A 25290-nucleotide genomic window follows, 5' to 3' on the forward strand; every position below is an offset into this window, starting at 1 on the left:
CCCCTCACAGAGGAGTCAGCATGGGGGCTGAAAGCTCAAGGTGGTGAGGGGTAGGGAGCCATGTGGACATGAAGACCAGTGGGCCTGGAGTCCAAGGGAATGGACAGAAGAAGGAAGGCTGGGGGGCTGCAGACAGATAAACCAGAGGCTGGGCAACCAGGGATAGGGAGGTGAGGGAGAGACAAGAGGTGATGGTAGAAAAGATGACCAGTTGGGAAATCAGTTACATGGAGTGAGTGAGTAAACTGAGCAAAGGAATCAATATGCTAAAAAAAAAAATGGGCTTCTTACTGTTGGAGAGGTATTCACAAACATGGAAGGAGGATGCCAGAAAGAACACTAAGGTGCTGAATTATAATTGGAGGAATCCGTATGAACTCATAATTAAACACACATACAGACACGCACACAGAGCTATATACTTTTAGATGTACATGTGTCTGAGTATCTACATATGTATAGTATTTGAGAGAGAGAGAGAGTGTGTGTGTGTGTGTGTGTGTGTGTGTATCTCCTAGCTTTCTCCACTGAGAGGACCTAGAAGCATTAACACCCCAGTAGCATGAAGCACCCCAGCTACCCAGATCTTGGTTCCTAAATACCATCTCCCACTAAAAGGAACCAGAGCTCCTTGGCAAAATGGCTGATTTCCAGGGCTGGGACTGGGGAAGTTCAAGATAAGTCTGGAAATCTTTTTTTTTTTGGTCACAAAGTAGGGGGATGCTCAATGAATGAGGGAGACAAAAGGACAAGGACAAAGGGTTCCGACTGGCCAAACCACAGGCAATTTTAGCATCAAAGTAAATAACAGATTACAATCCACTGAATTGCATAGGAGCTAATGAGTCCAAACTGGTACAAATGAAATAAATGAGAGAAAAGGAAAGCTATTGCTTACAGTAGGAAGCCACCTAATATATGTAAAAGAGGTAACAGAAGTAGAGGATCATCATCTGGTATCCATCATCTGGATCACCACACAGGTGGCTGACACAGGTGGGAGTCATTCCCGCAAAATACTAATCAGTCGAAAGGGGAAGATGGTGACTTGAAGGTGGGAAAAGCTGGCAGACACCAACAGGAGCAGGTGATTGGGGTCAACATCACTGGGGTAGGATGGGTAGTCACGGCACTGCCACCTCATGTGATGCCCTGAGAAGAGCATGGGAACGTTTCTGTAGTATTCTACATGACTCCAATCGGTTATGGGGGAACACTGGATGGATGTGGGTTGAGGGTCACCCTACAGAAATTAAGGCCTGTACTCTTCAAAACTGTCAAGGACATTAGAGACAGAGCAAGACTAACAAGCTCTCCCAGACTGACGTCTTAAGAGACTGACAACTAAATGGAACATGAGTGTGGCAAGAATACCATGGCAACACGTTTCTCCTTTCCCTGAGTATCCTGGTGCTTAGCACAATACCTGGAGCACAGAAATACTTAGTAAGTGTTTGCCATTCCAGAGTGGAACGAAAAGAGTGTTTGGGCAGCTAGTGAAATCTGAATGGGGCCTGTAGAGAAGGCGGCAGTGTTGTGTGAGTGCTGGCTTCCTGACTGGGAGGTCAAAGGAAGTCATCGCTTCCAGGGCAAGTGACAGAGGGGAATGTCTGTAACATGAACTTGAGTATTTAGGGGTGACAGGACAGCAAGTACAGCTTGCTTTCAAGGTTCAGAAAAGGATGGATGATAATGGGTATATAAATACAGAAGAGAAAGTGATGGAACAAATGCAGTAAAATGCCAATAGGTGGGGAATCTGAGTGAAGGAAATCTGAGAGTTTCTGTACTTTTCTGGAGGCATAATTAGGAGCAAATATAACTATCATTTAGTTTCTGGGATATACTGTTTCTGATATGAAGCCTCTGAATCTGCTAGAAGAGGCAGGCTATATAACCACAAAAAAATAAGAACATTTACAACAAAGTATACACATAAGAGCACACTGAGAAATGGGAACTTGTGAAGAAATAATAGATTTAATGCCGCCTCTCAACTGATATTAGATGGTAAATACCCTGAGGGCAGGTCCATAAACTTGCTTTGAAGAGGCATTAGCTTTAATTAAAAGGCAAAATCTAATTTTTTTAAAGATTTATTTGAGAGAGAGAAAGAGAGTGCGAGGGCATGTGCACACAGTTGAGGGGGAGGGGGAGAGGGAGAGAGAGAATCTCCAGCAGACCCTGCACTGAGCACAGAGCCTGACTTGACGCTCGAGCTCACGACCCTGAGATCATGACCTGAGCTGAAATCAAGAGTCGGACACTTAACTGACAGAGCCATCCAGGCGCCCCCAAAATCCAATTTTTAATAAATGCTTTAGATTAGGATAATAATGATGATTAAGATAATGATAACTCCCATTTGCAGGGCTAATTATTCCTTAAGTATGATCAAAGTAATTATGTGTAAATTTTTACCAGCTAACTGTGAAACTATTTTAATAAGTATAAAAAACATTCATTTCTATGTGAAAAGTCAATTGTATCTGTTTTGAACCTCAGGACATGGAAAAGAATTCAAAACAGCTGCACAGAACTTTGTCACTAAAATTCTTTGATAAGATTAGATTACATTATACAGAATATGTAGCTAACATTTATTGAGCACTTCCTAAGTACCACACACTATTCTACGCACTGTGTATATGTTCCCTGAGGCCCCAAGACAATCCCAAGAAAAGAAACAACTGGGCCGGGGATACTGGAACAGCTGAAGTGACCATGTGGTCCCAGCAGCACCCTGTCCTTCCTCTGCCTTACCAGCTATCTTACTCTATGGTACTGCTGTCTGCTCAATTCTGCTCCTGGACTATGCTGGAAGCACTGTGAGGACGGCACCCATGATTTTCCTTCTCTCATGTATCCTAGTGCTTCGTGCAATGGCTGGAGCGTAGAAGATACTGAACAAATATTTGTTGGTGAATAAGAATGAATAAATGGTGACCCGTCTGCAGTCCAAGTCTGCATGTTCTCTGACTTGGATGGAACAGCCTTGGGTGAGGAAGGCAGCTCCCCAGTGAGAGTGAGGCCAAGGGTCACAGGGCTGGTGCCTGGCTGGTGACGTCAGCTGAGGGCTTAGGCTGGAGAATAGGACAATTCTGACGATAATCCTGGTTCTTTCCATAACTTTATTAAGTTTCTGAACAAAAATACAACTCATTTAGTTGTAGTTCTAACTAAATATAACTAGTTAGTTAGAAAAGGAATTTCATCTATCCTTGGTAAGAAAGAAATTGAAATGTAATAAACATTGACATGTGGTGGTTTAAAAAAATTTTTGAATCAGCATTAGCCTTATTTACATGACAATTGACGTGCAGAGTGTCCTTCATGATTAAGCAATTATTAAAAATCCTTGATAGGGTATTTAGTAAACAAACCAGAAGATACTATTCCTTTTTTATGGAAAATGTGAATTACATTATAAAGAAATATTAATATTTTTTCCCATTTAAAGGAGATAAAAATGTGCATCCACATAGATTTTTTTAAACCTACAATGATAAAGGGAACTGGTTAAATAGTTCTTTCCATTACAATACAATAACTACAGATTATTTTTTTGATGTGGATGATGGCCTAGTCAAATATTTTTTGGCTTACCAAAACAACTCTTGGTCATGAAATCTACTTTTCTGAACATGCAATGAAAAAAATGTGTAAGCATGCAGTCAACACGCAATGCTCAATCAATGCTGTACTTATGGCAAAGGTCAGACATGCAGATCCAAATGCTAACATGTCCCCATGAGCCCAAATTTAATGCTACAGTAATGTGGCCAGTCCACTTCCTAGAAAACATGACGGGAGGGTGGTAGCTTCCTTAACCAGCCTCTTCTCTAATCAGTACCACTCTGGAATCAGAGACCTTCAGACTTCCGGGCTACATGTCCCGACACAAGTTACTTACCCCTCTGAGCCTCTGTTCCCTCATATGGAAACTGGGGAGAATATTTGCCTTTGCATGGTTGTTGCAGGATCAGAAAAACATAGCAAGTGCTTAGTAAGGTGCTAGTGATTTAATAAATAGCAGTTGTTATTATTCCATGAAAAGAAAAATTCAATTCAACAAATATTTATTAAGTTCCTACTATCTATGCTGGCTGACACTGTGATTCAGTGATGGCCGCCTCTTTGGCTTAATTACCAAGACAATGTTTTGTCGTTGTTTTTCTTTTTTTTTTTTTTTAAAAGATTTTATTTATTTATTCGACAGAGATAGAGACAGCCAAGCCAGCAAGAGAGGGAACACAAGTAGGGAGAGTGGGAGAGGAAGAAGCAGGCTCATAAGTGGAGGAGCCTGATGTGGGGCTCGATCCCATAACGCTGGGATCATGCCCTGAGCCGAAGGCAGATGCTTAACCGCTGTGCCACCCAGGCGCCCCTGCTTTTTGTTGTTTAAGAGATGCCATCCCTCCCTCTACTTGAAGGTTAATATGCTTCTCCCAACTCTGGGATATCTAAGGACCTCCAGCTGCTAGGCCTTCCCAGGATTCTTCCTGAGTTCTGTTTGATTCTCTTACTCGCAAAGAGCACGTTATTTCATGCAACTATTTCCTTCACTCCAACTCAAGCATAGAGGTCTCATCAGAATGGGGTCACAGGCAGTCCCAACCTGGATTCTATATGTCTAATCCAGTCTAGAACCACAGCAGTAGGTTACTGTGATCCCATGGGGACAGCTGGGGCATACTCGCCCCACAGAGTCTGCCCCCAAACCTCCAAATGCAATCTGCCTACTCTACACTTTAGGGGGCAGAGGACTGATCACTGTCAGAAACCTAAATGACACCCAAAAGAACACAAGATTGGCCATATATATCATGAAATGGCATGGTTCTTTCGGTTCTGTAACATTTAAATAATTGCAAAATCTTCAGTAAGACAGAAAATAGAAATCAAGGCTATGAATACCATCTCCTGGAGCAGAAAATATTTAAAAGGGTGGTCCAGAGTCCTGGATCACAGATGTTCTGTTTGGGCTTGTATGGTGCTTTAAAGATATTTGAGCCCGTTTTTAAAGCTGGGAGACTCCTCATAAAAAAATAATCTAGATTTCCACCTTTTCTTTAAAAATTCATACTGCCTAACACTGGATCCACTTGACAGTCAGTAGCTGAGATGAGTACTTCTGCTCTTGTGAGATGGTACACCCTCCAGCTGCTGGGTTTTTCTTGAACTTTCTCTTCAAGACCCACCTGTGGGATAGAGGTCTGCTGCCAGCTCATAGCTTCTGCACAGGTGACAAAGCGCTACACAAATGTAACATTTTGAAAAGTTCAAGTTTTAAAAACTATACAGTATTACTTAAAACCTTGGTTAGCTTGATTAGCTTTTACAGCATAATCTCTTTGAGGCAATGACCTCAACAAAAGATCCCCTGATCTAACAGTTTAACACCAAATGCAGAATTGCAAACGAGACATAAAATTTTCAAGTTTTTGGTTATTCTGGTAATTTTTTGCCAGAGCAAAATAAGGTAAAAAGGAGAGGATGTCAAAACTCCTCTTGTTAAAAACAAACACTTATGGCGGCAATCTGAAGAAAACAAAAGTTAAGTCTTTAATGCATCAAGCCCGATAATTAGTCCCCCCCCACTTCTGAAACGCAAAGCATACTCTCAAGCATGCACCCACACATATCCGCGCATGTACACCAAGGCACGTCTTACAAATTCCCGAAGGGCACCAGGGTTTCACTGCAGACTTGAAAAGGGTCCTCTTTCTGGAAAATGCAGACAACTTAGTAATATGCTTTATTTTATCCGTGATGCATCACATCTTGTAATGAGAGGTACCGGACTAGGGCTTCTTGATATGAGTCATTATAAAACATTACTGAACCCTCTTCCCTGAAGAAACGAAAATACATTTTGTCTATATTTCATAGGAGCAGGGGGTTGGAGATGTTTTCTTCAGGCTGCCCCATCATTGTCAAGACTCCCGAAGAGACCAGTTATCGCTGCATTCGCTGTGCAGGCCAGTTGTCAGAAGGCTGAATGTACTGGTATTCTTTTCGATTTATGTATTTTTAATTAAACTATCTCACACTCCATATTCATGCTTAAAAATAAAGTTATACTGAAAAAGCTACAGTATATAAAAGACTGATTTGGCAGAAGAGAAGGTAATTTAAGAGATAGTTCCTCCTCCCACGTATTAAAAGTTTTCAAATGAATATTAATCAATGCTTTAGAAATGCCACTCATTGTACTGCGGAACACACCTGTTTAAAAGCAATTTATAGGTAATAATTTTTAACTTTCCTTGACTTTGCTGACATATTTGAGCAATGCTCACGATGCATGTCAATCACCTCTCTTTTACAGTGTGAAATGAGAATCTTCGAGCTCATTGGGATAATAATGTTGACTGTACTTCTACGGCAGCTTTTACCTCAAATAGGATAGAAAAGTCTTGTGAAATGGTTTTCAAAAAGGACAAGCCTGGGACATGTTATCATGGTGAATCTACCCCTGCAGAGGCCACATTGCAGGCCTCTGAAAGGTCGGGCCTGCATGGCCTTCTGCTATTTCTGCAACACAGAATACCATCCACACTGTTTTCCACATTTGCAGGAAGGGTTTTTGTAACGATTTAAGCTTGAGTGTTAAAAAAAAAAAAATCATCACTGGTCTAAAGAACACAGCATGCCAAGTATACCATATACATTTCTTTCAGACTGTTTTTTGAAAAAACACAGTCAGGGGTGCCTGGCTGCCTCGGTGAGTGGAGCAGACGACTCTTGATCTTAGGATTGTGAGTTCAAGCCCCACGTTGGGTGTGGAGGCTACTTAAAAAAAAAAAAAAATCACACAGTCATGCACATGTGAGATCAAGTATATGCAAATCCAATTGACTGAAATCAAGAGAATGGAGATAACACTACACTGAACATCTACGGCTACACTAACACGACGACCTCCAGTGACATGTAGATATTTTAAATCACATTACACTAAATTAAAACTCAGTTTCTCAGTCACACTAACCTTATTTCAAGGGTTCAATGTGTTCACATATAGCTAGTAGCTACTGTATTGAACAGTGCAGATATGAACACTTCTACCATTGCAGGAAATTCTTCTAGACAGTGCCGGGGACGAGCAAATACCCAAAAGACAAATGTTGGTAACCAAAAAGTTACCTTTTCTGGTTCGGAATAAACAGTCTAAATAAGCACCTTACTGCATCTCATCTTCAAACCATGGATGAGAACCTTTTTGAATGCCAGAATTCACTTCTTGGTAACTGTCCCTGACAACACAACTCAGCAGCACGGTTCTGTGACACAGAGCTTTGCTTCCCCATGTGATTCTTTAATTCGAATTGATGCCATGTAACCAAGGCTGAAACCATGTAAGCTCCAGCCCATAAATCTCATGGCCTTACTTGGGAAACTACTATTTCACACCCAAGGTATCCATTTTTTCCTTCCTTCACTTCATTCCTTCTCCATGATAGTTTCCTAATGTCAAGAGTCAAGCATCTTTGTTAACCTCAGGACTGCAGGAACCAGACTTGGCTCTAAACAGGTTTCCTTTGATTTGTAATACTTAGACTAAGATATTACCCAATAGTATAGAAATGTCTAGTGCTTGAAGATGATGCATTCCAACAATAAGTTTCTTTGTCAGAAATTTCATTATCAAAAAATAGGAGCAATGTAGGCAACCCCACTGATGCATCCAGAACATCAATTACAAGGGGGAAGGGGACTTCAGCATAATATATAAAAAGACTTATAAAATGCACCGGAAAACCTAAGATCTGGAAGCTCTGGGGCAGAGGAAAAGGAAGAAGCCACGCCTGAAAGGACTGGACCTCTCTAGGGCAGCCTTCAGTGAGTTGGGCTGGGGCAGGTTTGGCTCCCACTCCTCCTCCCGAGGGAGATCCCCCGCCCCCAAAATGAAAATAACCGTGCAGCCTTCCGTGGCGTTTGCCTAATGTAGCTGTTCCCTCTCATGCTGGAGTTGACAACTGGGAATGGTAGATGTCAGAGTTAGCCCTTGGGGTGAGAGAGGAGAAGAAAAGGTCCTGAGAAGCTTCAAGTAGAGGGGTGTCTGTGGGGCAGGGTCACCGCAGGGAGGAGAGCCCGGAGGAGAAAAAGATTAACATTAAATACAAATGAAAGCGATTTCCTGATTTTGTTGCACTTGGAACCTATTCAATGGTCAACTGACAAAGGGGGCTATGTTCTGTAGGAAGCGGGGTAAATGCTGGCTTGCATGGTTTAAGATATTTGATTGTTTCTTGTTTTAACACAAATGACTTAATTATCAAAGAATAGTACCATTAGAGTATAATGTATTTTGAACACATGAGTTCCAATGGAGTTTTTCAAGGGCTACAAAAGCACTAAGACTATCGGAGAAAGAAGCAACATGGGACGGCAGAAGTGAACTTACAAAAATCAAAGTATTTTTCAGTATTTTGAAATAAAAATCTTTATACATGGCTCAAGAAAATGTTGGAAAGAGACCGAAAAACACTGAGGGAAAAACAGGCAATCTGATTTTGCCCAAATCCCCTATGCTAAATATAGGTAATGGCAGAACGAACGACCTAGCTCTGAGGAAAGTACCACTATCTTCAAGTGTCCATTAGGACAGCTGGAGAAGGGGCAATACAGTATGGCTGCCTTTGTCTAGGACTCGTCTCAAGTTTGACAGTATCTGATTAATGATCAAATAATGAGGTGTTCTACCTTTAGGAGGGGTGCTAATTTTAAAAGAGAAGGTGATGCAAATCCACCTACAGAAATATTTAAAATAGAAAGTACGGGAACAGATGGAATGGGGTGCAGAATCTGAGACATTCGGCATTCCAGGGGGCAAAAGAGACTGAACGTATCCCAGCAGCCTTTGCTACGACGAACTGTCACCGCGGAAAGGGCGCTGTGCTAGAAGACAGAGTGGCAGAGCTTTGGGTCCAATACAGAACCCGAGGGGGAACGCTGTGCCCCCGACGCAGCACCTGAGCTCCTCCTCGGACTGATGGGGATAAGAAGGTGCCCTTCCTGGGCCTCAGGGAAACACCGTGTTCACAGATGGCCACTCGGGATAACAAGAAGCACGTGCCGCCACAGGAAACACCAATGGGAGAAGCACCCTCGAGAGGTGACAGAGCGCGCGCATGCTGTGAAGCCAGCAGAGGAGAAAAACCCGCAATGCAACCAAAATAGGATGAGGAGTGTGGGAGTGAGGGTGTCACTTTACTCAGTAGTTTGGTTTCCGCAAGAGTGAAAAAGAAGAGAAGAGGAAGAAAAAGACAACTGTTCATCTATGAAAGAAGGACCATTCCTTCTGAGGTGAAACTGCTTTACAAGGGCTTTCAGGAGCTGCTCAGCAAAAGCGGCATGTTGGAGACCTTGATTTCTGAATACGGCCGCCTTGTTTCCACAAAGCCGTCCCACTTCATCTTCACCGAAACGCCGTGACATAGCAGGACAGATATTCGCATTACAGATGAGAAAAACAAGGTCCAGGATGTTGAAACGTTTTGTCCTAAGCTACAGGATAAGTTGTCAAAGTCAACACTCATCAACTCCTCACACGAGTTATGGGTGCTAAGCCTCCAGGTTCTGTAATACTGAGTTCTAACTACAGAGAAAATAAACTGTCCAAGGAAGGTGACATTTCTTGGTAAACCCCAGGAAGAGAAGTGTCTGCACTTAGGAGGTGGGAATGACCTCCTAAGTAATCAGCCTGGTGCCTTTGGCCGGGCACCATGAAGCACGTGCCCAGGACAGAGCCCTTCCCAGGACCCACCCCGAAGTGAAGCAGCTGGATTCTTTATCCTCGCTCTTAAAAACAAACACATGAAAGTCAGCTTTGCTTCTTTAGTGCTGTGCCTTCCGATCTCCCTCTGCCTTCAAGGTGGGCCTCCTGGGCCTTCACTGACCTGTGCATGAGGCTCAGCTCAGCATTTACTGTATTTTGGAAAAAAGTCCAGAAATTCCACAGTGCCTTTACTTAGCAGTGTGAGGGAGCTCCAAGGCTTTCATTCTTAAGAAGGAAACCATGGCTCTTGGACTTGGAAAGAATGGTGAGAGCTGGTTAGGCTTCAAGTAAATTAAGTAGAACTATGAAGTAAAATCAAGAGAAAAGAAGGTCAATTAAAATTACAGCACAACAAACAGTATCTTAAAGTGTTTCTCCAACCTTAGAATTCATACAATTATCAGAGGAGTTTACTAACAATGATATTCTCTGGCTCCACACTCAGAGATTCTGTATCAAGTGCAGGGAGGGACTTGGAACGTGCATTTTTAAAATAAGCTTTCTGGGTAATTCTGTTCCAAATAATCCATAAGCTCCAATAGAAAAACAGTCCTGGAACTTTCAAGGAGGAAGCCTAGTTAATTGGAAGGATTCATCACAGAGCCACCAGAGCAGAGGAACAACAGAGGAGCAAGTGGGCAATGTGGCGCTGAGCGCCCAGGGCCCACAGCTCATGTGTGTGCTTCACATACAGACAGATGAGAGATCTGAGAATCCTACCTCAGCATGCATGTGGCATGACAGAACTGCTGTAGAGGCATGTGTTCCTGGGTCCGAGACAGGGGTTTTCCACTCCATATGGGACAGAGAAAGCATGGTCAGCACACAAAAATATGGTTGTGTTCATACCCCAATTGAAATGGTGAAAAGGAAGCTCTGATACAGAGGGAAGACTTTGGAATCAGAAGTCCATTCCCAACTCTGCTCACTTGCATGTGTGACAGTCACTTTGCTTCTCTAGCTTCTGAACTCTAATTGGAGGCTATAACCTACCTCAAGGGACAGTTGTCAAGAGTGAATGACCACAATGTATCTTAATAAAGACTTCTGTAAACTGTAATGCATCAAACAGACAAAGATCAGTATAATGATAAAAAAAACTCAGGTTACTTTCTTAAACACTGATTGTAGGCTTTTTGTAAGCATCTCACTGAGAAGTTGACAAGAATGGCAGATAAAGTGTCACAAAGCCCAGTAGCATGCCAAAAAGAGGTTGGAAACAGCTGACTGGTAAAATCAGGAGAACTCACAGAACAATCTGGAAGAATGCAGGAAAACATCCCTTTCTCCATTGGTGGCAGAGGGTGAGGAAGAAAACAGAGAAGGCTCGGCACTCCTGGGTATAGCTTTATTTTATGCAAACTATCACTAGTAGACTATGGAGGGCATTCATTGCACTCGGGCTAAAGTCACAGTGAGAATCCAGCAACTTCTTTTTCAACTACTGCCCATGTTGGTGACCAGGGACTTCTGCTCAGAACACGGTGATCTTCCACTGAGAACTCTGACGAGGATTTGGGTGGCTTCTTCTAAGAGGGTTGGGCCAGGGAAAGGGACAGTGGCCTATCTGTGTATCTAGGAATCTGGGGATCAGCTTAGCTACTTTCGGACAAAGGGAGAATATATGCCCTATGAACTTGTGTGTTTTTGAAGGGGGGGTTATAGTGAGGGATAGAAGATGGCGTTTTCCACGGCAGTTTACTTTGAAAAATGCCAGTCGTGTTTCAGCTCAGTGAGGAGACAAAGGACAGCCTCAAATAGAGTATGAGGAGAAAAAAGCCCATAGCGGACTGATGTGGCGGCAGCAGAGGCCAGCCTGGCCAAGGGGATGGAGAAGGAGCCAGTTCAAGCCTGGGAAACAGGCAGGAAAACTGGAAAGGAAAGAGGTCAGCTAGAATTGCTGATTCCCACACCCTACCTCCCCGCTGAACTTGTCATTTTTGTCAGAAGCTTTACTATGCTCATATAGGTGCTCTCTTTAAAAGGAAAAAGGGGGAAGGTTATTTGCTACGCTTAGTTAAGAAAAAGCTCTTCAACAAAGAGACCACAATTATTTCTTTAATATCCTGCCAATCGAGATGTCACACTAACTGATGGGTGAGTGCTTTTATATCATAACAGAAAACCGTCTGGTCACCTTCTGGTTCTGTGGTGTACATGGCAACATTTATGTTACCAGCATGCCACGGGTAGAGAATTAAAACGACCAGTGAGATGCATGTCCTATAAGGCCTCTTAAAAGGAAATATACCTCACATATAAAAAAAGTAGCATCTAGTCTTAAAAGGTATATAAGCCCTACCTTAGCACACCATGTACAATTACAGAAAAACAAGGGAACTGAGCATGGAAAACATGAGAAGGCCAGAGAGAGGGGGTAGCAAGAGTCCAAATCCAAACGTAATGCTATGGATATGAAGAATTCTTGTCCACGTTCGAGGGGAATAGGATGTAAAAAGAAACTAAGAATGAAAGTAGAGCAGTATGGAAAGAATTTGAACATTACTATGAGAAAGTGAGATATATTTTATTAAGCAGCTATTTCTGACATCAACTTCCTTATGTGTTAGTTATGTGGTTCCCACCACTAAAGTAAACAAAGTTGAATATAAGGGAAATAAGGACATTTTAATGATGTTTCAGGAAACTGAAGAATGGAAGTTTAGCAGGGAAGCCATAAGTAATGTTGTACAGAGCAAAGCGAATTACAGCTAATATGAGACTTAAGGCAGGAGAAATAGCATTTGGCTAAGAGCAGAGGCTGAGGAACAGGAGACAGACAGCAGACTGGCCTCTGAAATGCCACAGCAACAGATTCTTCAAGTTAGCTATCGATGACCTGCGGTGAGCTGGGAGGGGATCTACCAGGTAAACAAAATAATGAAAGAGGTTTGTTCAAAGAAAAGGGTAACAAGAAGAAAAGAACTATGATCCCTGAACAGCAGAAACACTGAATCCTAATTACTTGAGAAAGGAGCACGTCAACTAATTAATAAGGTGTATGTGAAAAGAGAAGGACCCAAGAGGTGGCAGAAAGACAACACAACTGATCGCACCACATTCTTCAGAAAATGGTATGTCAATGATAGTGGAAACTGGGTAAGTTTGGTTGCAGAGAAACAATTTTGAATATGCAAATGTAACAAGCATACAACTTACTGCAGAGCTCAAATATCACAGTGTATATGAACCATCTGAAATGGTCAAATCTACGCATCCGTCAGGTAGTATGGTTACCGAGGACAATGGCCAGGTCCGTGTACCTGTCTGTAATCCACAGTTAATAGCTTTTAAACCAAGCAGTCTTAATGATCGCCCAGGAAATCCTGGCAAAAGTTGCTAACAATAATATGGCAAACAGAACTGCTTGACCTGAATTACAAGCATTTTAGATTTACCTGTTACCCCCTTTCCCAGAAGGCTAATGAGGAGAAAAGGAGAAGAGTGATCACTAAGGCAGAAGGCAGGAGGAAAAAGCAGAGGCCATAAATAATCTATCAGCCAGGGCATTAGCACCGGGACAATTAACATCTAATTGTTTAGGCAAAGCGATTACACACCCTGGAGTTGACAATAACGTCTTCATGTACCTAACATTTAATTACTGAAAGTACATAATTACCTATTTAAGAATATGGATGAGTTCCTATCAGAAAAAAAAATTTAGGTCACTTGAGACTTTCGGGAAGTTAATGAGTTGTTGGTTAAAACAAAAAGGAAATAGTGTAAATACATAAGTAAGGGAGGAAGAAATACTGGTTAAAAATGATGATTTGTAGAAAGAAATTTGAAATGAAGAGGTTATGTGGTATTATAAGTAAAGTAACTTTTTCTTACTCCATAAACAAATAAGAGTGAGAATAAAGGGCCATTTGCTACATTAGGATACTTGCTAGATGACATGAATAGACATTTTTCCAAAGAAGACATACAAATGGCCAACAGACACATGAAGAAATGCTCAATATCACTCGGCATCAGGGAAACACAAATCAAAACCACAATGAGATACCACCTCACACCAGTCAGAAGGGCTAAAATTAAGTCAGGAACGACAGATGTTGGTGAGGATGTGGAGAAGGGGAACCCTCTTACACAGCTGGTGGGAATGCAAGCTGGTGCAGACACTCTGCAAAACAGTATGGAGTTTCCTCAAAAAGTTGAAAATAGAGCTACCCTATGACCCAGCAATTGCACTACTAGGTATTATGATTCGAAGGGGCACCTGCACCTCAATGTTTATAGCAGCAATGTCCACAATAGCCAAACTATAGAAAGAGCCCAGATGTCCATCGACAGATGAATGGATAAAGATGTGGTATATATATACAATAGAATACTACTCAGCCATCAAAGAGAATGAAACCTTGCCCTTTGTAACGATGTGGATGGAACTAGAGGATATTATGCTAAGTAGAGTAAGTCAGAAAGACAAATACCATACGATTTCACTCATATGTGGAATTTAAGAAACAAAACAGATGAACATAGGGGAAGGGAAGGAAAAATAAAATAAGATAAAACCAGAGAGGGAGGCATAAGAGATTCTCAAGTACAGGAAACAAACTGAAGGTTGTGGAGGGGCAGGGGGTGGGGATATGGGATAACTGGGTGACAAGCATTAAGGAGGGCCTATGCAACTGATGAATCACTAAATTCTATCCCTGAAACTAATAATATACTATATGTTAACTAAATTGAATTTATATAAAAATTAAAAAAAAAGATTTATGTGTTTTAAAAGTTTTTTTCTTTAAAGAAATGAGATCACTTTTTAAAAAGTATGTGATTAAACGAACAAAGGAAAAAAAGGGACAAACCAAAAAAAAAAAAAAGTCTTAACCATAGAGAACAGATGGTTATCAGAGAGGGGATGGGTGAAAGAGGTGAAGGGGATTAAGAATACACTTATCATCATGAGCACTGAGTAATGTATAGAATTGTTGAATCACTATATTGTATACCCGAAACTAATATAACACTGTATGTTAACTATACTATACTGGAATTAAAATTTTTAAAAAGTACATGATTGTTTTGACATTCTTCTTGCACGTAAAGTTTAGATATCTTTGAGAAGTGAGAGAGGTTAATAAAAAGCCTCTGGATCAGCAAATTTCATATGAATGTAACAAATAATAACTTAATCAGTTTTGGTTAAAAACTCATTAGCCACGTGCATTTTTCTGTATGTATATCATATGCCAATAAAAAGTTAAAAAGAAAAACCTCATTAGTTGAAATACAAATGAAACTGTCAAAATAAATCCTGAAAAACAAAATATTTTGACAGGGGTTTTGGAAGAAGAGAAGACAAAGAAAACACCCAGAATAATGCTAATAGATATGCACATTTCATGAGCCCCAAAGATTCTAATACTGCTGGTGACTGCGACTGAAAAACAGAAAAATGAATCCTCCTGGTGGCTACAGGTACTTTACCTCAAGGTGACACTAACAAGAAATAAAGGACATTTAAAAAACAAAAACAATACAGGAAAATAATCCCCTTCTCCCATACTAGAAAATGAGAGCTTAGCTATGGATTCATACCAACGGTAATGCGGGCTTTCTCCCAGCATCCCTGGGCCTGCCTGGGAATCTGTCACCCCAGGCCCCCTGCAGAGCACTCCCTTTCCAGAACCACTAGACTCAGCATATTTGGGAATTCCATTAATCCTGGTGGGTGGGGTGGAAACAAGTTTGTTTCTCCTGGTCTTATGAAGAGGACTGCTCTGGACTGAATTAATATTCCCAACTCCTCCAACAGTCCCACTATAAGGATGCAGAAGTCCAGTTTAGTATGCTGAATACAAACAAGATACCCCCAAAATATAACTGAACTGCAGACTACATCCATATTGTCCAAATCTCTATGGGAACTAAGATTGCAGGGCTTTATCATTTAACCAGTCTTCTCTTTAACAACACTGCACAACTGGAGTATGTTTCCAACTAGTAATCCAATTCCTACAGCAAATATGCCTTTTATTTGGGCTATACTGATGTGACCTCGAGTTCCATCTGTAGCCATAACACACAAGTGAGACAGAAAAGTTGACTAACACTGACTAGCATTGCCTATACTTTATTTTAGTGTATGTAAATACTTACCTCTTTGACGCTATGTGTTACTGCCCATATCAGAAAAACTCTTGACATCACCTGGAAAGAAGTCAGGACAACAGAAGATGGAACGATTCCTGAAAGAGATTTTAGGATGGGTAAATAAATGTATATTGTACTAAGTTTCAACATGTAATACATTTTCTGAAACATTCAATGTTAAGACATAAAACCATCTTAACAACCGAAACTTATATAAACTGATTTTCAATACAGTCAATATTAAAAACTTCTTTCCTCCATGGACACCTGGGTGGCTCAGTCGGTTAAAGGTCTGCCTTCGCCTCAGGTCATGATCCCAGGGTCCTGGGATCGAGTCCAGTATCAGGCTCTTTGCTCAGCGGGAAGTCTGCTTCTCCCTCTGCCTACTGCACCCCCTGCTTGTGCTCTCTCTCTCTCCCTCACAAAGAAATAGGTGAGATCTTAAAAGAAAAGAAAGGAAAAGGAAGATGTGTGTGCGCGCGCGCTCGCTCTCTCTCTCTCCAAATAAATAAATAAAATCTTTAAAAAAAATAAAAAACCCACAAAACCCACAAAAAACCCCAACTTTTTCCCTCCAAAACACTAATAACTGCTTCCCCCCCAAAACAATAACATTGTTCATGGTGACAGCATACCATGGAATGTAGGTACCCTTCTTAAACCTTTCAAAATCACTGACCAGTGCAATCAATATATTTTACATTTATCATATAGAGAAAACAAAACCATTGCTTAACCTCTAAAATTAGACACTGAAAGGTCATTTTATAATATGGGTTTCAAAAATGAACAGGCACCTATAGAAGGGGAAATCAACTGTATTTGTATCTAATGAACATTGGCAACTCCTGCATATCATATGTACTATCCATACTGCATATCGATATATTATTTAATGGTTAAATTATCTTTTAAAATTCACTTAAATATTTTGCCAAAAAGCATACAAAAATCAAAGTTTATTATCTTTATAAACCATTCTCACCTTGTTCATTACAATAAGCATTGGTACAATTATCCTTCCAATGTCCTGAAGTTATAACACTGGAATTATTAGTTATTTTAGATAATCATTAAGTTCTGCTAAGCTTAAATTTCTTTGGCTTCTCCTTTCAATTCCTACAACCACATCCCCTATGGAGAAACCAGCCACCACCATTATAAAAAACTCTTGCCTCCTTTAGGTCATCTTAAACCCAGTAATAAGCCATTATCTGTAAGCCTCATTTTCTCATTGTAACTTTATACTGGTAAGGAACTGCTACTAAAGTAAAATCTGGAAGCAGAATTATGGGTCAAAATTATGGATCAAAAACCAAAACATAAGAGCTAAAACTATAAAATTCTTAGAAGAAAACATATATGGGGGGCAGGAGTTCAAGATGTCGGAAGAGGTGCCTTAATTTCATCTAGTCCCAGGAATTCAGCGAGATAGCTATCAAACCATTCTGAACACCTGCGAACTCAGCTGGAGATCTAAGAAAAGAAGAGTTGCAACTCTACAAATAGAAAAGCGACCACTTGCTGCAAGGTAGGAGGTGCGGAGAAGTGAATCCGAGGCGATACGTGGGAAGATTAACCAAGTGGGGAGGGAGCCTCCCGAAGCTGACTACCGGCAAGTGATAGAGCAGCAGAGCACAAAATCGGAATCTTCGGAAGTGTGCTCCGGTGAGGGATGTCGCTCCGGCATCTAAGCTAGGGTGGAACCTAAGCTAGGGTGGAACCGTAGCTGGGACAGTGTGGTCTCAGGATCCTCGGGGTCATAGGAAGACTGGGGGGTGCCTGAGTGCAGCAGAGCTCCCAAGTATCGGAGCGGAGAAGCCGGCTACAAAGACTGAACTCAGGAGTGGGTGGGAGTGGGCTCTCGCTGGGGGTTGCCATAAACTGGGATCTGCAGCACAGTCAGGCAACTGCTCTATGAGCAGGGGCCCAACAAGCAGCAGAATTAGCGAGAGCCCCCCCCCCGCCCCCCAGGGAGGAAGCAGTATGCAGGGTTTGGAGAAACGGGGTCTTGTGCCTGAGATAGAAATGCTCAGTCCCAGGCTGGGTGAGCATGGAGTGCAGCCAGAGAGCAGGGAGACAGGAGTGACTGACAGCTTTTCTCTGAGGGCTCACTGAGGAGTGGGGCCCCGAGCTCTCAGCTCCGGGACTGGATATTGGAGGCCACCATTTTCATGCTCATCCTCTACAGCTACCCGGAAAGGCTTCAGGGAACAAAAGCCACAGAGAGCAAACCTGAGCAGCTGACAGCCTGGCCCCTGGCAAGAGCTGTGCAGTTCCACCCAGGGCAAAGACACTTGAGAATCAATGCAACAGGACCCTCCCCCAGAAGGTCAGCAGGAATATCCAGCCAAGACCAAGTTTACCAATCAACAAGAACTGCAGAACTCCAGGCCTAGGGGAATACAGCATAGAGAATTCATGACTTTTCCCCCATGATTCTTTAGTCTTTCAACTTTAATTTTCTTTTTAATTTTCTTTCCTTTTTCGACCAATTTCTTATTTTATCAACTCTCTTAAAAATCTTTTTGAATTTTCATTTTTACAGTTATATTCTATCCTTTCATTGTATTTAATCTTATTTTTGTATATATGTAAGTTTTTATTTTTTTACAATTTTGGGATGCAGTTTCTTCTAACAGACCAAAACACCCAAAATCCAGTATATGGCTCTATTCTATTCAATACCTGTCTGATCATATTCTCTTTTTTTTCTTCTTCCTTTTTTTTTTGTTAAAGTCTTTAATTTTCATATTTACAGTTACATTCTATCCTTTCAATGTACATCATTTTATTTTTGTATATATACAAGTGTTTCTTTCTTTACAATTTTGAGATGTAGTTTCTTCTAACAAACTGACCAAAATACACTCAGGAGATAGTGTATTGCTTGTATTATATCTCTTCCTTTTTGTTGTTGTTTTTTTTTTTCACTTTTGTTTTTTCTTGTCTTTCAATTTCCATTTTTACAGTTACATTCTATCCTTTCATTGTACTTAATTTTATTTTTGTACATAAGTTTCTCTTCTTTACAATTTTGGGATCTATTTTCTAAAAAACAGACCAAAATATACACAGAATCCAGTGTATTGCTCTATTCTGCTCACCTGGTCTGATTATATTCTCCGCCCCCGCCCGCCCCAGTTTCAGGTCTCTTCTGATTTGTTTAGTGTATATTTCTCTGGGGTTGTTGCCATTTTAGTATTTTTTTTCTCTCATTCATCTGTTATTCTCTGGACAGACCAATAAGACAGAAAAACTCACCTCAAAAAAGAGAACAAGAGGCAATACTGAATGCCAGGGACCTAATCAGTATGGACATAAGTAAGATGTTGGAACTAGAGTTCAGACAACAAATAAGAGTCTAGGGCCAGACAGCTTCCTAGAGGAATTCTACCAGACAACAAATAAGAGTCCAGGGCCAGACAGCTTCCTAGAGGAATTCTACCAAACATTTAAAGAAGAATTAATACTTATTCTTCTGAAGCTGTTCCAAAAAATAGAAATGGAAGGAAAACTTCCAAAATCTTCATATGAGGCCAACATTACCTTGATCCCAAAACCAAAGACACCACCAAAAGGAAGAATTACAGACCAATATCCCTGATGAATATGGATACAAAAATTCCCACCAAAATACTAGCCAATAGGATCCAACAGTACATTAAAAGGATTATTCACCACGACCAAGTGGGATTTATTCCTGGGCTGCAAGGGTGGTTCAACTTCTGCAAATCGATGTGATACACTACATAAATAAAAGAAAGGACAAGAACCATATGATCCTCTCAATAGATGCAGAAAAAGCATTTGACAAAGTACTGCATCCTTTCTTGATTAAAACTCTTCACAGTGTAGGGATAGAGGGAACATACCCCAATATCATAAAAGCCATTTATGAAAAGCCTACAGAGAATTTCATTCTCAATGGGAAAAAAATGAGAGCTTTTTCCCTAAGGTCAGGAACACGACAGGGATGTCCTCTATCACCACTGCTGTTCAACATAGTCCTAGAAGTCCTCGCCTCAGCAATCAGACAACAAAAAGAAATAAAAGGAATCCAAATCGGCAAAGAAGCCATTAACTCTCACTCTTTGCAGATGACATGATACTTTATGTGGAAAACCCAAAAGACTCCACCCCAAAACTGGTAGAACTCATACAGGAATTCAGTAAAGTAGCAGCATATAAAATCAATGCACAGAAGTCAGTTGCATTTCTATACACTAACAATGAGATAGAAGAAAGAGAAATTAAGGAGTCAATCCCATTTACAAACTGCACCCAAAACCATAAGATACCTAGGAATAAACCTAACTAAAGAGGCAAAGGATCTGTACTCAGAAAAATTATAGAACGCTCATGAAAGAAATTGCAGAAGACACAAAGAAATGCAAAAACCTTCCATGGTCATGGATTGAAAGAACAAATATTGTGAAAATGTCTATGCTACCTAGAGCAATCTACACATTCATTGCAATCCCTATCAAAATATCATCAACTTTTTTCACAGAGCTGGAACAAATAATCCTAAAATTTGTATGGAACCAGAAAGGACCTGAATAGCCAAAGGAATACTGAAAAAGAAAACCAAAACTGGTGGCATCAGAACGCCAGACTTCAAGCTCTATTACAAAGCTGTTATCATCAAGACAGCATGGTACTGGCACAAAAACAGACACACAGATCAATGCAACAGAACAGAGAACCCAGAAATGGACCCTCAACTCTACGGTCAACTAATCTTCGACAAAGCAGGAAAGAATATCCAATGGAAAAAAGACAGTCTCTTCAACAAATGGTGTTGGGAAAATTGTACAGCCACATGCAGAAAATGAAACTGGACCATTTCCTTACACCATTCACAAAAATAGACTCAAAATGGATGAAAGACCTAAATGTGAAACGAATCCATCAAAATCCTAGAAGAGAACACAGGCAGCAACCTCTTTAACCTTGGCTACAGCAAGTTCTTGCTAGACATGTCTCCAAAGGCAAGGGAAACAGAGGCAAAAATGAACTATTGGGCCTTCATCAAGATAAAAAGCTTTTGCACAGGAAAGGAAACAATCGACAAAATCAAAAGACAACCAACAGAATGGGAGAAGATATTTGCAAATGTCTTATCAGATAAAGGGCTAGTATCCAAAATTTATAAAGAACTTATTAAACTCAACACCCAAAGAACAAATAATCCAATCAAGAAATGGGCAGAAGACATGAACAGACATTTCTCCAAAAAAGACATAAAAATGGCCAACAAATGCTCCACATCACTTGGCATCAGAGAAACACAAATCAAAGCCACAATGAGATACCACCTCACACCAGTTAGAATGGCTAAAATTAACAAGTCAGGAAATGACAGATGTTGGTCAGAGGATGCAGAGAAAGGGCAACATTCTTACACTGTTGGTAGGAATGCAAGCTGGTGCAGCCACTCTGGAAAATAGTATGGAGGTTCCTCAAAAAGTTGAAAATGACCCAGTGATTACACTATTCGGTAGTTACTCCAAAGATATAAATGTAGTGATCTGAAGGGGCACCTACACCCCAATGTTTATAGCAGCAATGTCCACAATAGCCAAACTATGGAAAAAGTGCAGATGTCCATTGACAGATGAATAGATGAAGAAGATGTGGTACATATATATACAATGGCGTACTGCTTAGCCATCAAAAAAAAACAACAACCCTGAAATCTTGCCATTTACAACAATTTGGATGGAACTAGAGGGGCAGGGGGAGAGGGAGAGAGACTCTTAAGCAAGCTCCATGCCCAACACAGAGCCTGACCCGGGGCTTAATCTTACAATCCTGAGATCATGACCTGAGTTGAAATAAAGAGTTTGATGTTTAACCAACTGAGCCACCCAAGTGCCCCCAAAATAAAGAATTCTTACAACTCAATAATCAAAGACAAATAACCCAATTAAAAAATGGGCAAAGAATCTGAACAGACATTTCTCCAAAGAAGATATGCAAATGGATAATAAAGACATGAAAAGATGCTCAAATCATTAGTCAACAGGGAAATGCAAATCAAAACCATAATGAGATATACTTCACTAGGATGGCTATAATCATCAGATACATTATTACAGAGAACAACAAGTGCTGGCTAGGATGTGGTGATATTGGAGCCCTCATACAGTGCCGTTAGGATTATAAAATGGTGCAGCTACTGTCTGAGAGTACCTCAAAATGTTACATATGGAATTACCATATGACTCAGCAATTCTACTCCTAGGTATATATGTACCCAAGAAAAATAAAAACATACACCCACACAAACACTTGCAGTCAATGTTCATACTGGCATTCTACCCTAGCTCCAAAGTGGAAACAATCAAAATGTCCAACAACAGATGAATGGATCAATAGAACATGGTATATCTATACAATAGAACATTAGAAATAAAGTAAATAAAAGTAAAAAGTAATGAATAATAAATAAAAAGAAATAAAGTACTGATACATACTACAATATTGATGAACTTTGAAAACATGCTGACTGAAGAAGCCAGTGACAAACGACCACATGTTACATGATTCGGTTTGTATGAAAAGTCAAGAATAGACAAACTACAGACAGAAAGTAGATTAGTGGTTAGCTGGGGCTAGAAGATTAGGAGGGAAACTGGGAGCGACTGCTAATGGGTATTGGGTTTCTTTTTGGGGTGATGAAAATGTTCTAAAATTGACTGTGGTGATGGTTGCACAACCCTGTGAATACTGAATTATATACTCTAAATGGGTGAACTACATATGTGAATTATATGTGAATAAAGTTTTTATAAAAAAATAAATATGTGAATTAAGCACAGAGCCTGGTGATATTAATATGTAATACTGCTAAAGAAGCTAAGTCAGTGAGTCAAACATTAAGTGAATATACTTAGCCAGATTATACTGTAGGTTACATTACCAGAAAAACTAAAGATCGATAATCAAAGGCTTTCCTAAATGAGTTCTTAAGCATTTGCTGCTTAAGGTAAGACCACCAGTATTTCTACCTTCTTCATTTTTTTTAAACTCAAAGACTAGCTTATCACATAAAAGTATTATTTTCCCTTTCATTTCTGCGTTCTTCTTTTGCCATTGAAACAGGGGGCTAGACTTCTAACGGTCTGAACTGCGCTCCAGGGTTGCTGATATATTTTGGTGGGAATCAAGAAGTCCAGGATCTGGACCTCAGATTTCCAAGTTCAAAAAACTAATTTTATCCCATTCATGAGCAAAAATCAGGCTCTTGGGAGACTGACTCAGACTAATCAAATCCAGAGGAGTCTAGTTAATAAACCACTATGTCATTTTATTCACTTAACAGCAGAAGCATAGCCTTTGTAATAACGGAACGGTTGGGATTTTAAAGACCCTCATCTAAGGGCATTTTTTTCCTCCTGTGGAAATCAGAATGCTTATTAGGACGTGTGACTTCAATGAAGGGATCTGGTTGCTCTGAGGGATGAATATTGCAATTCAGTGGAACCCTTCTTTACTCTAGAGCCCTCTTTCCTAGGGAATATGAAAATTTATATATGTCTTCCTTTTAGAAGTGCTAATCAAAAATTATCATATTGTTTTTTTAAAAGTAAGTTTTAATAGCCAAAAACACTTATTCCTTAGTTATATTTCCCACCATTCTTTTCTTCTAAGTATACATACCTATATTTTTAAAAGATTTTATTTATTTACTATGTCAGAGAGAGAGAGTGCATGCAAAAGCAGGGGGGAGCAGCAGGCAGTGGGAGAAGCAGGCTCCCTGCTGAGTAAGGAGCCTGATGTGGGACTTGATCCCAGGACCCTGGGATCATGACCTAAGCCCAAAGGCAGACGCTTAACTGACTGAGCCACCCAGGCCTCCCCTCTTCTAAGTATATTTTTAAATACAGTTCAATTTCTATTGTTTATACTCTTTGTACTTTGCTTTTCTCACTTAACATTTTGAGAAATTTTCTTACAACATATTCTTCAAAATATTTTAACTTGAGTCATAATATTCATTAGAGTAGAATATATTTGTTTATCTATTCTCCTTCTGTGAGATATTTAAATTGCTCAAATTTCTTGATATTATAAATGAAGTAATAAAGTATTACAAATAATACTTAAAAATTTCTGAGGCTTAGAAAAAAAAATGTTTTAAAGGATTATTTCCTTGGGATAGTTCCCAGAAGTAGAACTACTAGGTCAAATGCTATGAATGCCTTTAAAGATCTTGAAATACATTGCCAAATTGCTTTCTAAAACATTTGTATTAAGATACACTCCCACCAGCAGCATACAAGCCTGGCTGCTTTAGCCTACCCCTCAATAGTAAATTTAAATCTTAGTAAGTTAGGGAGTAAAAAGCCAGTAAATTTAAGTCTAAATAAGTTAGGAAATAAAAAGCTGATCAATGCTTTCTAATTTGATGCAGATGCAGAAATGTTTCTGGCTTTGCCTGCAGGTGCTCCTAAATTTCCTATGCAGGAAACTGCCTGTTTAGGAACCCAAATTTCCCCCAAATGATGTCATTCACACCAACTCTCACTTGGTTTCTGTGGCATATGAACCTACCTCAACTGGTCACCCAGCAAACAGAAGTTTTGGCTCTAGCCTGACAGCCCAATCTCAAAATGCCTGCTCTATTGGACCAGTCAAAAGGCCAGCAGGAAGAAGGACCCCTTATATAAGGAAGACCATCTGAAGGCCGGGATCTCCAAGTTTATCCTTGGAGTTAAGCCAGACCAACAACAGAAGGCCACATAGATGGAATCATTTTGCTCTGAACAGAACTGGTATCACTGAGTTGGGTGTACTGTTATTGTCAGCTGGATTTCATGTGGAACTGTTAAAAAGAGAATCATTATTTGCTGTAGGAATGGTATGCAGTATAATATCCACTCTATCACTCAATGCCCCTTATATTAGCCCTAGGTGGGAAATCTGTTTTAGAAATCAATGCTAAGAAATATTTACGTCTCTCCAATCTGATAGGAATTCTATAACTCAATTGCCCCTTTCTTTTTTCTTTTATTATTTTACTTTAATTTTACTGTAGTTAACATACAGTGTTATATTCGCAGTTGCCCTTTTCAACATGGTAGTTAGAAAGTTTCAAGCCAAATCTGAAACATATTATGTTATTATATTTCTTGTAGAAGTTATCACAAATCCTTATGGAATGAGGAGTATAGACAGACTGGATCCTCTTTCTTTTCTAGACTTCTTGCACTCAATCCCTATGTGATTGCATTAATTATGCCATTATCCCTTATTTGAACACTGTGACACAGCATGTTAAAACTACCTATACCTCAGATTTTTGGTTGTTGATTACTTAAGTTGGTTGTTTCCTGATAACAAGGAGAGATTCTGCAATCTTATCAGTAAACCATCACTAGATCAAAATT

General features: G+C 40.2%; 1 protein-coding gene across 1 annotated transcript in view; it reads right to left on the reverse strand.

Annotated features, from left to right (window-relative positions):
• Positions 1–25290, reverse strand: part of HACD2 (3-hydroxyacyl-CoA dehydratase 2) — a 110501-nt gene that overhangs the window by 19957 nt on the left and 65254 nt on the right. The window contains exon 4 of the mRNA XM_040621333.1: positions 15899–15987. Coding sequence (XP_040477267.1) covers positions 15899–15987 — 89 coding nt within the window. The remainder of the gene's footprint in view (positions 1–15898; positions 15988–25290) is intronic.

Source organism: Ursus maritimus, unplaced genomic scaffold, assembly GCF_017311325.1.
Source record: "Ursus maritimus isolate PB19 unplaced genomic scaffold, ASM1731132v1 scaffold_4, whole genome shotgun sequence".
NCBI classification, from domain to species: domain Eukaryota; kingdom Metazoa; phylum Chordata; class Mammalia; order Carnivora; family Ursidae; genus Ursus; species Ursus maritimus.